An 18217-nucleotide genomic window follows, 5' to 3' on the forward strand; every position below is an offset into this window, starting at 1 on the left:
GAGGCGAAAAGTATGTTACGTTACGCATCGGGTCGATGGCGAACGTTTCGCGAAGTACGCGTGTCAAAGTGGCGCCGAGAGGAGCGAGAGATTGCACGCGGGGTGCCTTAAATGGAAATGCCCCTGGCTTGTCCTCGATCTTTTCGCCTCCTCTTTCTCCGCCTTTCCTGCCTTTCCTCTCCTCTTTTCTCCCTAACGTCGCTCAAAGTTTCCCCCGCTTTTTTTCCTCTTTCCTTTCAGATCCTGTCTCGTTAATTTTCTCAACAGAAGCGAAAGCAAATTAACTGCAAAAGAAGAAAGAAGAGAAAGCTTTTGCTCGACGCTATTGAATCAAACCGTTTACGCGGAAAATGGGAAAATCTCTAGAAATTGTATATTTTATATTTCTTAACAAGCGTCGATGGTAGTTGTCGTTAATAACTTTACAAGATTATGTTCTGTAGAATAATAAAATAAAAGTATCCCTGAGCCTGGAAGACAGGCAACCAAATTTCCAAGGAGCAAGGCGGGTTGCCCTGCTCGAGGTACAAGTACGCGCCGCGTATATAAGCGAGCGTTTCCGCATTTTCGACTTCGTCGTTGTCTGTTCTGTGTCGTCCATCAACGGTTCTCGGTCGTGATTCTGGTTGGAAGATGAAACGCTTACAAACACCTCTTCGAACGTGCTTAATCCGAGGAACGTTTTTCCTCTGCTTCTTATGCATCCCGTGGCGCGGACAATCTCTTTTCCTGGGTGATAGAAACGTTACGAGTAAGTAGACTCATTCGTCTTCGCGATAACGTTGTCCCGTTGCCTTCTACTTTCCATGAAAATTCAAATTGTTCCTCTTTTTTCTCCTGGAGGAATTCAAGAAGCCATTTCTCACCAAATAAACGATTCGAATTTGTTCGACACGCAAACGGAATAGAAGAATCGTAAATTCTTGGCATTTTATACGCGCTATCTGCTCGTCCAGCACACTCGATAACTCTACGTTTTATCATTCTCGTTTCTAGATTCGACGAGGAATCACTCCGTTGGACGTGAACAGGAATCCTTCTATTCCGCTTCCATTGATAAGGTACGTTATCGTTTCATAAACATTTCTAAAAAATTGAAGGAATCCGTGTTTAGGCATTATCTTCAACGTCGACGAGATGCATCGGACCGAGCGAGAAAACTGGACGCTGCGAATACCTGACCACGTGTTTCCTTCAGGAATACCGATCGAACTTCACCCTCGCGATGAAACACGCGTGTACGATTGACGAAGCGTAAGTTTCGCTTTTACTCTGTCTCCCCTAATTTGATCAATTTTAATTAACAAATAAATTAAAACAGCTACGTTGGCGTGTGTTGCGAGGTGTCAAAGAATTTGGTCGTCGAGGAGGAACTCGCCAATATTTTGCCGCTGATTGCCGGTACGTAATATAAATCAAAATTGACAGACACAGAAGATGCTAGATTGTTCCGCGTTTCAGTGAACGTTGAAAAATCGAAGGAAACGGGGATCGGCGCTGACGCGAGTAGAATCGTTTGGATGGCAGAGAGCACGACGTATCGAGCGGAGAAGAAACCGGAAAGACCTCGAGGATGCGGAACGAGTTCAAACGGTCGAACCAGGCTGGTGGGCGGTGAACCGGCCGATCCCAGAGAATGGCCATGGATGGTGGCTCTTCTCAGAAAGGATCAGATCCAATTTTGTGGCGGGGTACTCGTCACCGATAGACACGTGTTAACCGCGGCTCATTGCGTGAACAGGCAGGTAAACTGGCGAAACAGTTCGACATCGTTTGTCTCCTCGGACTCCTTATTTTTCAGGTACGAACGCGAAGAAATCAGAGTCCGGCTGGGCGAGTACGATTTCGACACGTCCGAAGAGACCAGAGCCTTGGACTTTTCGGTGTCGGAGACACGGGTCCATCAGGACTTTGATCCCGTTTCGTACGAGAACGACATCGCGATCGTGAAGATGCATCGACCGACCGTGTTCGACAGCTACGTTTGGCCCGTCTGTTTGCCGCCGATCGATCAAACGTTCGAAAACAAGAGCGCGATCGTAACCGGTTAGCCGATAAGAATCGATCTTTGCGAGACGAATTAATTACATATCGCTGCGACGTTTTTCAGGTTGGGGTACCAGTTACTACGGCGGTCCCGCCAGTACGGTGTTGATGGAAGTCGAGGTTCCCGTATGGCCTCAGGCCAGCTGCGTTCAAAGTTTCGTTCAACGAATACCGAGGACGGTGATGTGCGCTGGCGCTTACGAAGGTGGACGCGATGCTTGCCAGGTAAATTGCCGAGTAATCGCATAATCTCAGATTAATTCTCGGCACGTTTGCACGCAGGGCGACTCCGGGGGACCGCTGCTGCATCGGTTGGAAAACGGGAAATGGGTGAACATCGGGATAGTATCTTGGGGGATACGTTGCGGCGAGCCTGGACGTCCTGGTATATACACGCGGGTCAGCTCTTACCTGGATTGGATATTCGAGAACGCTGTCTTTTAACTGGTTTGGACTTGGACGGGTTAGGTCGGAGGATTGTAAAAAGAAAATTCGATTGACGTTTGGAAACAATGAAATTTTATTTTAGGAATATCGATCGTTACAACGTTAAAAGAGATTGACACGAATAGAGAGAAATTCGATCTTCGGGACGCGGGTCGTGCTCGATTCTCGTACTTTCGTTTTACGGCGTGTACCACGCGCGTATACGCGTACCTGATACCTCTAGCATGCGACCATTTTGCGCATAGCCAATAGTCAAGCTATAGATACGGCCGTGATTTTCGGACGAGGCCCCGCCTCTACTTTTACACACCGATATCTAACTTTAACTCTTCATAAATATAAATATAAGTGTATACGATTACGTATGTGTTTGTCTGTCTGTGTTGCGTCTGCTCGTGTATGCACGTGCCATGCGTATAGGTACACAGGAATATAGCCCGTTTTGTGTTGAGTTATGCAATCATACGCGTGCGCGCAACATATTTTACTCGCATCGTGTCATTTCCTGTTTGCTTCATAGTTTTTCTTCCCTCCATTTCGTTCTACCAGATATCAGTTTCGAACAGTTTCCGCGTACGCGTATAAAATCTGGTGTTTCGGAGTTTCGCGGTTATTCTAGTGAAAGCGCTGGTCCTCGAAAAATTATCGACGCTATGGGGAACACGGTAGGTAGGTAGGTAGGTCGCGAACAGACGCACCCTTTCCTATGGACAATGGATAGGAAATATTGTTGTTGGCGCCCAACTAAGCTCTTCTCCGTGAATCAGTGTATTTTACGTCGAAAGGCAGGAGGCATTCTTTCGAACGAGTGGACCCAAATTTCAATCGGACACGGGCCGATCAGAGGTTGCTTCGCTGCTATTCTACACGAGAGACGATGATACAGGAATCACGAATGAACAATGTGTGAGTGGTAGGGAGCTAGACTCGGGGGGGTGGTGCCGCGGGTACCAACAGAGGTGCGTTTGGTCCACTCTCCGTGTGATTCGGAATACTGTCGGCGGTCGTTTGATAGGAACGACGGGGTTGCGAAATCGCGCTGTTCGACGACGCCGAGGCGGAGACGGAAACGCGATTTCGAGACGGCGAAACGTCTACCGTCGAGCTGCCAGATATCGAACGAGAGCGAATCGTTGCTCCGTTTCCAGTTACGTTGTTACCACCCCCGCCACCACCTCCACCACCGCCTCCGCCACCGTCGTCGGTCGTTTCTTTACGACTCTGAATTTGAACGTCGCGAGGACCGATCGACTGTCGTCGAAGCTGATTAGACTGAGATCCTGACTGTTCCGGAATCTTTGTCGGCACTCGAACACTCGTATTCTGCTCCTGACAGCTTTGCCGCGCCATATCGCACGGTCGTTTATCTTCCGGCTTCGTCGTCGTCGCGATCGTTGTCATGGTTGCTGCTGCCGTCGTTGTCGTCGTCGTTGTCGATGTCGTTATCGAGGAAACGTTTGCTCGCTGAACGTTATTGTTGGTTGGCTTCTCACCCATCAACCAGTACGTAGTCATCGTGCCTTTACCCTGTTAAGCAAACACGCAAAGATAAGGTAAATCGAAGGGATCGTTTCCTTTGTAGGATCTCACCTTCAGAGTGACCTCGCCTCTGCAAACAAGTTCGAAGGTGCGAAAGGTGTCCAAGATTTCCTTCGTCTTTGGACTGACGTGGATCATCAGAGCTGCGAACGGGAAAACGTATTCGAGTGGAGAAACGAGCGGTTCGATAATGGAAAGTAGCAGAATTAATTACTACAGAATTAAGTAAATTACCTTCACCGTTGCTCTCCATTCTAGAGGCTGTGTTAACGGTATCTCCGAAGAGACAGTACCTTGGCATCTTCAAGCCGACTACGCCAGCCACGCAGGGTCCTGAAATCGCGAGTCGTCGATCCGGTCAATCTACGAATATTTACCGCGCGATCATAAGCCCAACGAGATTAACGATCAACGAAACGAGTTACGTGCAGCAGACTTTCCCGCATCGAACGGGGGAAAGAAAAGGAAAGAAAATTCCATCGAAATTAACGAGAGAAAAAGAATAAAAGTAAACGGGTAATGATCCAATTTCGTCCGAGAGTGGAGGGGGGAAAAAAAAGGACAATGATTGTTATCGAGAAATTCTATTTTACCGGAATGCATCCCAATTCGAAGCTTAAGTTGCTCGTTCGGCCTGTGTCTTATACTGAACGTCATCACGGTGTCTCTTAACGCTAAGCTCATCCTGGCAATTTCCCTCGCGTGATTCGTTCCGTTTCTCACCGGTAATCCAGACACTACCATGTAAGCGTCACCTATCGTCTCCACCTGATGAAGGTAAAGCCCGTGAAACGGTTGAAAATGAAACGCGTTAACCGTGCGAAAGCGAAAGTACGGGATCGATAATCGCGTTTACCTTGTAGACGTCAAAATTTTCGATAATGGAGTCGAAACACGTGTAGAGATCGTTAAGCAGATCCACCACTTGAAGAGGAGTGCTCTCGGCCGATAGTTTGGTAAATCCTACTATATCGCTAAAGTAGATGGTCACTTGATCGTAAGTTTCGGCAATCACGCTTTGACCGAGTATCAGCTGAGACGCGACGGACCTGAAATTTTCGAACGTTCTTCATCTTCTTCGTCTCGATGGTTCTCTTATCGTCATCGATCGATTCGCGTTCACGAGATTTCTCGGGGGAGAAGATACTTTAAGAAGGCGAAGGGAGGGCGGAGAATAGAAATTTCTACTCACTTGGGCAATAATTGATAAAGAAGCTCTTCGCATTTGCGTTTCTCTTCGAGGTAATCAGCGGTACGTTCCTCCACCAAAGTCTCCAAATTCGTGGCGTATTGTTCCATACGAGAGAGTAAATTGTCCAGAATATTGCTGCTCTCGTAGTCTCTGAAACGAACGTGTACTTTCCCTGTTGGTCGTTCGAAAATGTCATTCCGAAGCAATCGAGGGTGAACGCGATGCCATTACGCGAAATCGCGGTTTAAAATTCATTTTTGCGAATAAAGTTTAGGAAAATGGAGATAACGAGGAGTCGTCTGCGCAAGTATCCCGGTATCGCGCAACAGGATGCTCCTATCGATCGATAAAACGCTCGACCCTCGTGACGTTCGAAATATCTGTTAATTAATTTTTAACGGTCGATTGAAAAATAAGAAAGGTACGCGGAGGTGAACTTGGTGATTCGATTCTATCGAGAAAAAATCAAATTTACCGCGCGGTCGAGCATTTCACGCTTGACGCGGTTCGCGCAACAGGCTGTACGATTCGACTTTGAAAATTACCGAAAAGGATATCGCGGATAAGCAGACGCCGCGACGCGTCGATAGAAAGCAGGATTTCAACGAACTTCTGAAATAGTTGGAAGGAATATTGCTGACAAGTATGCCAATATCGGAGATGATCGACCTCGAGACAAAGAGAAAAGCAAAACAACGGTGGAGGAAGTTGAGAAAAAGAATGGCGATCGACGATGCGGAAAGGTGTCGTTACTCACTTGTTAATTTTTCGTATAGTCTGCTTGAGCGCGGGAAAATCTGGTCGGTCCGCGGAGTCTTGTGCCCAGCATCTCCTCATCAACGTAGCCACCTAATCGAAAATCGCACTCGTTATTCCCCGAATCGCAACGATCGATCTTATCTAACGATCTATTTCCGACAAGACTGGAACGCGACATTACCGTTCAGTGATTCGAATAATTGGAAAAGAAAGCGTGCTTACTTCTTCTTCGACCGCGGACTCGTCGATCGCTGGCCTCAAAGGGGAACCACCGCCCCTTTTCACTCCTTCTACGATTTCTGAAACGGAACGATAATTGTTTGGATTCGCCGACTGATGAATCTCGTTTGACCGATCACGTAGATTCGAGTAGAGAGACATAGAGAAAAACCCGAGGTTGATCGAACCAATCGATCGATCCGTTCGATGCACGGCGTGCAGTGATCGCGTCCCGTCGGACTTGTCGGTTCTACTCGCTACTTGTTCGACAAGGTCCGTTCAGTGGAACGAGTCCCGTTTATTGAAACGAGGCGAACGGAAATTCATGCGATGCCGCGTCTCTTCCTCGGGCAAGCACAAAGGAAGAAGGAAGAAGCAAGATCACGGCAAAAGGGAAATGTGCAACCTACTGTGCCTGTACAGATCCTCCAGGAAGACGTTGCAAGTCTCGCAGTTGAGGGTGCAGTGAGGCCTACGGACTTCTAGCAAAGGACTGACGGCCCTTCGAGGGCTGGCCCCACCGTCGGGACTGGCGCCCGGCATCGCCGGCAACGTTAGACTACTCGTGCTCGACGTATTGCTTCTTTCTGCCATCTCTTCTCCTTTTCCTATCTATCCCGATTACTATGCTTTTTTTCTCCACCTATTTCTTCCTCCTGTATCTCGCACACTCTATTTCTCTTACTCGCTCTCTCCCACTCGCTCCTTCCATTCTTTTTCCACGATCATCAGGATTCATGGAAACGTAACCGCGTGTGCAATTAACGGGGTCGACTGCGAATGATTCAAGATAAAGGGGGAAGGAAAGTACCGAATACGATTGACCGAATTCGAAGGGAAAACTCCGCGCCTACCTACCACATGGGCAGTTTACTCGACAGTTCCCTGCTTCGATTCAACGACCCCCTTTTAACCCGCTGACATCGCGATATCGTCAAAGAGCGAACCGAATCAAAACGCGAACAAGTTCTAGAAACGTGCAATTTCTCCTTTCGTCTCGATGGGACATAAAATAATAGCCGCGACACACGAGCCAACGGGTCGCCGTGCCGGCGATTCTTTTCCGCTTACGCAACGCCGTTGTTTATGCTGGCCTTCGATTCGAACCCATTCCATACTCGAGGAAACCCTGAATCCAGGAGAATATCGAGGATATCCGCGGCATCGTGTCTACCGTATCACGGTGTTTTGCGCTCGAAAGGATTCGCGACGCGGCGTGCTCGCGTCGAGTCGTGTGTTCCGGCCCGTACGAAGTAATCAATTAATTGCCGGATCTCGGATACGGAATCAGGGTAATTGGCTTCGAAAAAACGAGCAAGAACAGAAGGCGGGAGGAAAAGGGAAGGAGGACGAAGTAGGGGGAACGGATAGGGACGTGTGGATACAGCGCGAGGGTGAGAGGCAGATAGAGCGAGATGGAGGGAGGAGGGAGAGAGAGAGAGAGAGTGATTGAAGAAGGGGTGGAGGGGAAAAAGAGGTTGAATATCGAGCAAAAAGGAAAATCCGGCCGCATAAATGGGACGGTCTAACGATTGGTAAACACAGGCACGTAGGCACGCAAACACGCAACACCCGAGACACGCAGGCACGCAGCAAGTCACCCGCGCGCACACACGTTCCTCTGGACGCTCGATTTCCTAAGGGTTGATTAATCGAAACAGAGACCGGTAAACGGGACCTACCGCGTTCGTCTATCAGTCTATCGGACCTTCAACTTCAGGGGTAACTGCGTATCCGTTGATTTCACGTGCCGACACGGGATCAGGAATCCCGTGAAAAGGGGTGAAACAGTAGCGAACGGACACGGGCGCAAAGGGGAGAGCGTGAATTGTCGGTGTATAAGAGAATGGAGTCGTGCGGATGTTGGTGCGTGTTCGAGAAGAAGATAGAAAAAAAAAGGAAGAAGGAGATGGACAGAAAGAAGCGACGAGGAAGCGCGCGCGAAACCGTGTGCGTTCCAGGACGCGTGAAAGCTTCGACTGAGCTTTCAACCCCCGTCTCGGAAAGCTCCTAGCCTACTTGTGGCACGTTCCATCCTGTGATCGATCCTGCCGCTCTCTGCTCGACAACGAGCTTGCGAAAGCTCGTAAACTTCGTTACCGATCGACCCACACCGGGAGAACCCGAACCAGCGATTCCCTTTTCCTACCAGCTCCACCCGGTCGATACGAGCTTTCGCCAAACTCCCTTACCGGTTGCTTCTTATCCGCTTTTCCAGCCGCGAAACGTCGGAAAATCGAACGTCGCGTATCAACGGTGGTGAATGTCTGGGTAAGGGAAAAACTCGACCACCTACCGTTCGGTGAGAGGTCGCGGTCGTCACCCAAGTAGAATGGTCCTTTTCGTACCACGATCTCGTGGACGATTATACCGAAGCTGTACACGTCGCCCTTTTGAGTACCTTCCGGTGGTCGCCTTTCCATTCGCAACAATTCCGGCGCCGTCCACAGCTGTCCTGAATAAACAACGACAATTCGTGTTTCTGTGTTTCTGCGAGCCAAGTTTCGAACAGGCAAGGAAAAACGCATCGTTTTTCCCTCCGTTCTACGAGTTACTGGCTCGTTTTATTCGCGTAGACGACAATGTTTCTCGACAATCTGAAACGCTCACTTCTCCAGTAGGCATAGCTGTTCCTGTCCGCTTCCGCTTCGATGGGATTAGGCTTCCTCAGTTCGTGCAATCCAAAATCGGCGATCTTGAGAACGAATCGCGAATCGACCACACAGTTGGAGGATTTTAAATTGCCGTGGCTCTTTAGTTCGGACGCGTGAAGATACCCCATCCCTCGAACGATATCGTGTATCAGAGATCCTCGAAACACGCGATCCAGTTTGATCTGTTGGTTCTCCAAGATGTCCTGTCAGGGAAACATCGGTTCAAGCGTCAAAGGATTTAGATCGCTATGTAAAACGATTAGAGTTTCATCTCGAAATTCGATTGCTTTTTTAATCGAGTTCGATAACGAGAGCGTAGACTGTGGGCTACGAGAAACTCGAGCAAAGTTAATCGACCTTCCCTCCCATCCACCCACTACTACCGAATATAGGTAATACGAACCGTGAGTTACGTTCTCGGCTACTCTCAACTTACTCTAGACATTATTTACAGTTACTATTCGTTCAGAGTCGAATCGATCGCGTGTACTTGCGGGAAAGTTCGACGAACCTGAAGAGAACCCTTGGGGCAGTATTCGGTCAAGAGGCAACAGTGCGGGGGCTCGACGCAAGCACCGTAGAACCGCACCAGATGATCGTGCTGAAGGTCCTTCATCTATGCGAAAAAGAAAATGAAGGAAAGTAATATCGTTTGTAAAAGTAAAATTTGACGATTTCCCTCGCCGATCGTTGCTACTCACCCTCTTCAGTTCGAGCAACAGAGGCCGCGAGATTTCCACCTTGTCCTTCGGTATCAGTTTTATGGCAACCTTGGAGTTCTGCAACGAATGTTCGTAGTTTGTTAATATCACCGTCTTTTTATACCGTCACCGTAACAATCGAACCTTGTATATCCCCGTTGGAACGTAGACGGTTCTGTCCAGTTCGGCCCCAAAACTGGCGTTATCCACCGAATAGATGGTCTGCAAACAAAACGCGTTCGTATTTGTTTGAACGGAGAAAAGAGAATAGCGACGCGATCTCGGGTAAACGTGAAGAGATTTCTTTTTTTTTTCGTTTTTCGAGAAACAATATTCCCGATTAAAAAGAAATTTTATTTTCCAGAGGAAAAAGCGAGAGGTAGAAAAAGGAAGGATCGAGTGCTCGCGACAGCACTCGGAACAAAGAGGGACGGCTATTTTTCTCGTAAAATCTCCGACATCTAAGGTAACTCGATATCGTCGTTCTCCTTTGATAACGGAACAAACGCGATATCTCTCGGGTATTCACCAGTTGGCTACCGCGCATCTTGTTCGCCATCAACGAGTACATGGAACCTCTCGTTTTCGCGTTCGGCATCACGATAATATCGTTCCAGTGCACCTTCCAGGTCATCGAAGCTATTTCCGCTTCGAGCTTAAAGTGTCTGTAAAAATAATTCCATCGTCTCGTTTTTCTTTCAGGTTTCTTTGTCTTTGTCGATAATCGATCAGCTTACCTGTAGATAAAAACCGAAACGATTGCGAGGACGACGACGATCGAGCTGAGGACCATCGAGAGAATCGCGTGTCCTGGAAGAGCTGTCGTAGAACAGAGAACCGATTGGAAGCGTGAAACGCAACCGGACGATGTAACCGATCGATTGGAAAAACTTACAATTATCGGGACACAAGGAGCCGTCGAAGCCGCAGGTGGGTGTATCCGGCGGTGGTTCCTTTCGACCACCGGACCAGTGAATCCTTTTCCCAGGGATATACTCGAGCGTTTTATTGGCGCCGTAATAATTAGCGACGATCTGCGAGAAACGATAGATGTTTAGGGAAAGAAGTGACCGATTGCCGAAAATTTTCGCGTCGTTTTACCTCGAACCTCGATGTTTCAGGATTCATGTCGAGAAGAGAGTAGTCCGCTATTCGATCGCCGTTCTCGTCGATATTCACGTCACCCGTTATACCTGCAACCGAACGTTCGAGCATCGAAAAGGAAAAAAAAAAAGGTGAGGCTTTTGAATTACCTTTGAAACTTCTTCCCCACATCCTTCGGGTGAGATCACCGCCGTCTAAATTAATTTTTCCCGGATATGCCGGCAAGCTCTCCTTAAGCGCAAGGGCGTAAAGGAGGACAGCGTCGTAAAAAGCGGTGACAAACGTCGAGACCGAACTGTTTCCGAAGGTGAAATTGTAGTTGCTCTGGGCCAGTGATTTCACTTCCCTCGAAAAGTTCAAGTACTCGATATTATCGGGAGTTCGCGCGGTCACCGTTAACAACGCCTGGTAGGCTTTTCGCGCCTTCTCGTTTTTCTCCTCCGTATCGGTTTCCACTCTCCACGGTTCCTCCGAGTTGTTGTCGCTGAAACAACCAAACGGCGTAACCGTAGATTCGAACAAGGAAGCTGTGGTTTGCGGACGGCAACGGAGCTAATTGAATTCGACTCGAGGGGAAATCGAGGCATCGCTTTTCGTCGTTCGATCAAAGTCTCGATAGGAAAACTGCGACGGAACAAGTAAAAAAGCTAGCTCGTTTCTCCGTTCGAACGGATGAATTTTAATCCCCGATCCACTTCGGCAAACATCTCGCGTACCCTCGAGAACCGTTCAAGTTCGTTCGAGCACCCTTACCTGGACGATAGCTCGATCGAGAAGAACACGTACTCCCCGGAATCCACCATCCCGAGTTGTTCGGCGGCCAGTAAAATTTCCCTGATCGTCGTCGAATTGGCGCACATCACTACGACTGAAAGGGAGAAAAAGTTTCGTCGTTGCATCGATTTACGCTTAAATTTCACTAGGATACTTTCTGCCGACTAACCGTCGTCTTTTCAACCTATTCCCGGTAATACGAGTTTTACGCGTTCGATTATATCCCGCGATTTACCGCGTAAAAAATCGGAGGAACGATCGAATGGGACGACGAAAGGGACGAAGGGACCACTTACTCCTGGCAGACTTAGCGAGGAAGACGAGCAAATTCCTGTAGTCCTCGCCGCTCGTCGTCTCTTGATTGAAGCTTCGGTAGACAGGCGTTTGATTCAAAGCGGTGAACACGGCGCCCAATGTGAAGTGGCACTCGGAGTTGCCGCGGCTGCTCGCCATCGCGTGATTGTGATAAAGAAGTCCGGCGATTTTCCATCCGAAACGTTTCAAGATATGCCTGAGCGCCTCGCCGACCAGCCGGTGGGAACCCATCATCCTGGTCAGGGTGGGATAGTGTTCACCCTTGTAGCGAAACGCCTCGGCCTGAGCGCCGGCCGTCAACACCGGGATCCTCCAGACACCGGCGTATCTGGCGACCGGCGCGATCACGTAATCGCAGACGGGGCCCAGAAAAGCGTCTGCGTTCGAAACGATCCATGCGATCAAATGAAAAACACCACCATTTTCTCCCCATCTCTTCTCTCTTTCATCGCGCTACTTCGACTTTGGTAAATACCTCCTGATAAACTGCCCTCGCCCCCGTCGGAATTCCTTTCCCCGAGAAAACTTACCGAACGAAAATATTCTAGTCGTGTTTCGCGTCCCGAGCTTAATCCAACGATTCAATTTCATTAACAAGTTTCACCGTCCTTTTTTCTTTCCCCTCGTCTCTCCGATTCTCTGTGCGCTTAGCAAAGTCGAGAAAAAAAAATGGTAATTCCGTTCGATCGTAGACCACGCCTAGTTGGCGCTTTGCGATGAAAATCGAGATCGAAAAGGAAAGTTAGTTGATCGGGCATATCCGAGAGTATCGCGTGGATCGATCGACGATTAGCGTTGCAAAGTAACCACCGCGTGCCAATTGCGATCGCGAATTGCTGGAACAAGCAACGTGAAGAGGAGAGGAGTGGCACGCGGTGGTTTCCACGGTCGATGAGAGCGGTTGCTTCCGTTCCGTTCCCTTCGATCCATCGAATCGACGAGAATTCCAAGCTTATCGAGTATCCGTCTCTCCGGGCGATGTATTTTCACGAAACGATAACGTTTATCTCGCTATACGATGCGTCCGAAAAACACCTACGGCTATCACTTTCCACGCCGGAGCGTCGGAAAATGTACAGGTGATGGAAAGGCGGCGTTAAAAGGAAGGGAAATTGGCCGACGAGAATATCAACGAGAGCTTATCGACCGTTTTTCATCGGATGGAAGATGCGCTTCTATCCAGAATGAAAAAATAAAAAAAAAGAAAGAAGAGCGTTGATGAGTCCCGCGTGTTTCGATCGAGGCCGTTTTATTACAGCTGCTCGCGTAAACACGATCAAACGCGATCGTAGCGAATCGTCGAAAGCTGGAACGAGAACGCGTCGCGGGCAGAGACGTCCGAGCAAACGAATCGCTTTGCGTCCGAGCAACCAGCTAATTCCTACAATTCCCTATGGAAGCGAGAGAAACGGCCAGGACTTTGAGAGAACTAATTAAACGGAATTGAAGAGGTATTTAACGGTCTCGGAACGAGAAAGAAGAGCAAAGAGAAAAGTCGTTGCTTTGCAGCTGCACGTCCCGTCGTCTCGGTCCCCGGAACGTGACGTCAACCGTGTTGGCTGACCATTTCTGCTACGCGAAACGGTCCTTATTAAACCGCACCGCCAACTAATCGTCGAGCCGAGCCCTTTGGGACGCGACCACGCGAATCGATTCTCCGCCACCGTTGCAGCTGAACGTTGCTACTACTCGCCGGCGATCAGTCACGCTCGATAATAGCGTCGATAAACCGTCGAAAACGAAGGAAAGCTCGATGGGCGAGCGCGTAAACAATTCTAATTATAGATATCGATAAGCATCAGGGGACCCGTCAACGGGAACAAAGATCGGCATTTTTCACCGGTGTACAATTCGTGCGGGATAAACAAAACGCAAGTTGAAATTGAAAGAGAGAGAAGAGGATGTAAAGCGAGGAACTTAAAGAGGATGACCTGCCGTGCGATTGATGTAAAACTCGAATGCCGCCAAAGGACCGTAGGTGCTCGAGCATTGCGAGTCCCGATGGTCCACCTTTATTTCCCATCCAGCCAGTGGTCCCTTCGCCGAACTGACTGCTCTCACCGCCAAAACGACGGCCGGCAAAACTCTCGGCAAGCTCTGCTCGTGGCGAGGATCGGCAGGTGCTATCACCGCAAGCTTCACCTCCTTCTTCAGCGACGCCCGCGGTTCCATGCAGTCTACCGAGGCTGGCTCCATCGTGGTCGAGGCATTCGCGCTCGCGCTAGCACACATCGTCGTCAGCAGCAACGTTAATCTCATCGGCGCCTCGTTACCGCGTCCGTACCACTTTCCCGTTTTCGATCGCCGTTGCATCTTGTCGCGATTACCTTCCTCCAAGGGTTTCGGATTGCTCGGCTACCTCTTTCTTCTCGTTCCTTCGGTCGCGCGCATCGCACCAATCTTTTCCCGATTTTCCAAGTTCACGCGTCCACGCGGCGACTCGCGGTCTCCTCCGGGCACACGCCCACGCGTCGCGTTCGCATTTCGCGTCTCTGTCCTGTTACCTGGACCGTGCCGATTTCGATTTCTTCCGATTCTATCGATTCGCAAACCGATTTATAAACGGATCTTCGAAGGAATCGAATGAAAGATTCTCTCGAACCGCGTTTCCAACTGCGAACCGGTCGCGAACGATTTCGAAAGGAAAGCTCGAGGAGCGCGAGGGCTGTTGAGTCGTGGTGGCGGTTGGCGCGAGCAAGCTCGGGGCGCGCGATTGAAACTGAGGCAAGCGGCGGTAAATCCGCTGTTCTCGCGGGATCGCCAGCGATGCCAGACGAGATCGCTCTCTTCCTTTTCCTCTTCATCCTTCTCTCCCTCTCTGACCCAGAGTACGCGCGTCTAGGATAGCATTGGTACACGTACCGTGTGTACGCGTTGGTGCGCCGATCGCAAGCGGCGCACGGGAACGCATGCGTCCGATATCTTTGCATTGTAACGCCCTTTGCCCGTTAGGACGATACACCTTTTCGTTACACCGCGTAACCTTATCCTCGTCGAGACGTGCGCGATCTTCTTTGCCTCGATCCTCGTCAAAATTCGTCGATTCGAAATCGAAACGAGTTATCGACGGCCAAGATAACCTTCCGATTATCGACCAAAGGTATGCGATTCGGCGATCCTTATCGGTGGAAGAAAAACCGCGGCTTTCGATGGAAGAGAAGAGAATCGATCGAAAAAAAGCTTGTGATACTATTGTCAGCGATTGATCGCGTGCATACTCGTTTTTCACCCATTCGTCGAGAAAACGTATAAATATAGACTTTGTGACGCGTCGCCGCGTATCGTGCCGTAACGGAGCAATAATAGAAACGCTTTGGTACGATGATAACGCGTCGCGATAACGTTCAGGAAACAATCCGATAACGTTCCTCGCTTCGTCTAATTGATACGACCAATTAGACGGACGATCGAAGCTTTCTTTTCGCGTTCGCGGTGAATTCACGCAATTGCGTGCCGTGCGAATCGACGGGCGTCGTCAGAAAGAAAAACATCCGAGACAAGCGTTTAATGTTCAACGTTTTACGTGGGCGCGCGGCGCAACCGCTATTATTCCTGAAAAATCTGAATGCTGGCTGGCTCTGGCGAGATGAACCGAAGCTTTCGTTAAATTTGCAAACCCATTAACCGGATACCCTTTTAACGTCGACTCGATTGAAGGCTAAACTCGAACCGCGTTTACACGGCGATGCATCTGCTTTTCGTACGATTTCTCCTAAAATCGACGCGCCGTTTACACGCGGTGTGCGTTTAGATTTTAGACGACGGTCGATCGACGAAAGAGAAACGAACGACTTACCACCGTACCAGTTGCCGACGTGAGTCCGCAACGCTTCCTCGTAATCATCGCCCACTGTCGTCTCCAGGTCGAACGTACCGAACGTAAAGTTTGGCTGCTTCTTGATAAACTCCACCATCGACTTCATCATCAGCTGACAGGTGTGTCTGCCGGCCACCTGACTTTGCCCGTTCGTCGCGTACACTAGATGCACCTTTCGCCATTCGTGACTGCGGTGGTTGAGAAAACGTTGTTAAAACAAGACCGAGGGAAAATGAAGGAGTCGTAGAAACGCACCGATCCATCAAGGCAACGATAAATTTGGCGAGATCCCTGAAAGCCACGTTTCCGATTCTAGTGGTCATAAAGTATTCGTCTTTGCACTCGGTCTTCTTCTCGGTAAAATCGAAGGTGAATCCCCCGGTGGTGATCAACGGGGCGCCGAAAAACTTCACCACCCTGCCAACGGCAGCTACGAAAGGAAAACGGTAGCGAAGGGATCAGAGGGTGGTGATTCGAGGAATACCCGAATCCGATGATCGCTTCTTACCTACGCAGTAATCGCAGGCGGGTCCGAGAAAAAGGTGAACGCAATTGGAAAAGCTATCGATCGCGCCGATCTGAGCGTACATCGCGTCGCAGTGATCGTCCTGCGAAAGAAACTTTAGTTTCAACCAGCGTGGTAGTAGCCCTCGCGATCTAGCGTGGTAGACAGCCAAGTCTGCGAAAGCAACCAATAACGAGCGATTCACGAGATTCTTAGAAACGCGAACGAGACGCGACCGTTCACTTACCGAGAACCGGAAGAACCTTTGGCAAGGAAATATCGAAGCTTGGATCGGCCGGCAGTAGAACGGCCACCCTGAGCTCGCAGGAAATCGGCCCGTTCCGGCTTCTCTTGCACAGGGCCTCGCAGTCACGGGCCAATTGTACCTCGCGACAAGTCGTTCTCCCGTACACCGGAAACGTTAGCCACGCGATCGTCAACGCGACGATCCACTTGGTACCCATCTATGTGTACGCTCTCTTCTTCTTCTTTTCCTTTTTCACCTCCTCTTCGACTCGAACGACGAGGCTTCGTTTGCCACTGTCACGATACCGAGCAGGACCTTGCGGGCAGGACAGTTTGAGGTTCGTTTCCACGCGTCCATTTTCCTGCTCGCGATCCGCGCGAGCCACTTTCCTCTTTCACGGCGACCGGTTCGAATTGATCCGAGGTGTTGCGCGTATGTCGCGAGCAAATCAACGAAAACGGACGAGCGCGGATCGGCGGCTGGCTCGTATATCCGCGAAAACGGCCGTCCGTCTATTCGCCGCTTTTTTAACAACTATTCTTAGATACGCGTCAGCTCGCTCTATCTGTCGGAAATGACACGCGTGCCGCGGTAAAGTCGCCGCTACCGATAGATTAGGCTTTAGTGATCGCGGTCCGATAACGGATAAGCGATCGTCCAGCTTCGCCACGCCTCTCCTCGCCTATCCTAGCTTATAACACCTTTTCCAAGTTGCAGTTCGATTCCGAAACGGAAGAATCGCGACGCATCGCGAGATCGGATAGCTACGCTACTGACGGCTGGTTCGATGATCTTGAGCCGCATTACCTACTCGTGGACGCATAAGTAGACGTGCCGTTGGCTTGTCTCGCGTTATCGCTCATATTCTATCGCGTCGATTGATAATACCTAATCGAAAGGTGCGTTCGTTGTGTTCGTCCGTCTACCGCTTGTTCTTCACGAGCTTTGGATAATATTCGTGTCATCCAAACCTTATTCGTTTCTCGCGCGCGCAACTTGCCGCGGCTCTTTTCAAACGGAACACCCTCGTGGCTTCCTCCATCCGTTCGGCTCTCAACTTTGTCTCGTCTCGAACACGTCGCCGTTTTCCATTCGTCGTCGGTCCTTACTCCTTGCCATCGACCCGCTGTTTCTCGCGAAACTCGAAATCGCGCCGTTTGAAAAATCGCGGGAGCGCACCCTGCGTTCCGTTTCCGCTGGCAGCTTCTTCTCTACGTACCTAGTCGGAACAACGATATTTTAATACGCATCTAAAACGTGCAACCTTTTTAATTACATCTAATACAATCGACGTTTCGCGATTCTTCGAAAATCAATGATAAACTTGTCACGAGACGCTCTCGATTTTCTCGCTCTTCCGACCGATTCTTCTTTTCTAACGCTCGATTTTGTAGAGATATAGTTATAGGGAAATGACAGTGACGATTAGCGATTTCTGGTTTTTTCTTACAAAGGAGACACCGGTAAGAGGTACTGGTGCACATTTTACGAAGGGAAAATACTGATATCCGGTCGTTTCAAATGATTTGTAACAAAGGGTATAGCCGGATAAGATGGTCAAAAGTGCCCCCAAACCAAATTCGACTTGCTATGAATCATTCAGGATTTTTTGACGTTTTTGATTTTTCACGGCTTTAGTTTTCAATCTAAAAATCTGAAAAAATTCTGTAATATGTACTTCACAAATAGAAATGTCTGATTTTTTTCAGAAGTTTCGAATGTCATTAAATAGAAGAAATTGGCCAAAAACCTCGCAATCACATTTTTACCCGTAACTACCCTCCCAGATGAGATACAGGGTTGAAACTTGGCACAGACCTATCGAATGGTTCATAGCAAATCGAATTTGGTTTGGGGGCACTTTTGACCATCTTATCCGGCTCTACCCTTTGGAAAAA

At 49.3% G+C, this 18217-nt stretch overlaps 2 protein-coding genes across 4 annotated transcripts; one reads left to right on the plus strand and one right to left on the minus strand.

The window, feature by feature from the left end:
• Positions 1-547: 547 nt before the first annotated feature.
• On the plus strand, positions 548-2854 carry LOC114880674 (proclotting enzyme-like). Its single transcript, XM_029196946.2, has 8 exons — positions 548-751; positions 997-1061; positions 1115-1254; positions 1322-1401; positions 1462-1741; positions 1802-2046; positions 2111-2271; positions 2329-2854. Exons 1-8 carry the CDS (start codon positions 634-636, stop codon positions 2488-2490), a joined length of 1251 nt encoding a protein of 416 aa, XP_029052779.2. The 5' UTR covers positions 548-633; the 3' UTR covers positions 2491-2854.
• On the minus strand, positions 2543-17143 carry LOC114880664 (atrial natriuretic peptide receptor 1-like). Of its 3 annotated transcripts, none has more exons than XM_029196932.2 (23): positions 16320-17143; positions 16076-16246; positions 15823-15997; positions 15547-15755; positions 11415-11529; positions 10811-11145; positions 10659-10750; positions 10453-10591; positions 10295-10376; positions 10087-10222; positions 9702-9779; positions 9558-9635; positions 9368-9472; positions 8813-9059; positions 8499-8657; positions 6206-6282; positions 5982-6073; positions 5225-5374; positions 4889-5081; positions 4626-4800; positions 4267-4365; positions 4084-4175; positions 2543-4020 (listed from the first exon to the last, which is right to left on the minus strand). In XM_029196932.2, the coding sequence occupies exons 1-23, from the start codon at positions 16534-16536 to the stop codon at positions 3415-3417; spliced, it is 3822 nt and encodes a 1273-aa protein (XP_029052765.1). In that variant the 5' UTR covers positions 16537-17143; the 3' UTR covers positions 2543-3414. The 3 variants fall into 3 exon arrangements, with proteins under 3 accessions (XP_029052765.1, XP_046143078.1, XP_046143077.1); XM_046287122.1 differs by having other exon boundaries at positions 16076-16175; positions 16320-16400; XM_046287121.1 differs by lacking the exons at positions 15547-15755; positions 15823-15997; positions 16076-16246; positions 16320-17143 and adding exons at positions 11732-12127; positions 13682-14495.
• Between the last annotated feature and the right edge of the window lie 1074 nt (positions 17144-18217).

The sequence above is a fragment of the Osmia bicornis genome, chromosome 9 (assembly GCF_907164935.1).
Source record: "Osmia bicornis bicornis chromosome 9, iOsmBic2.1, whole genome shotgun sequence".
NCBI classification, from domain to species: Eukaryota; Metazoa; Arthropoda; class Insecta; order Hymenoptera; family Megachilidae; genus Osmia; species Osmia bicornis.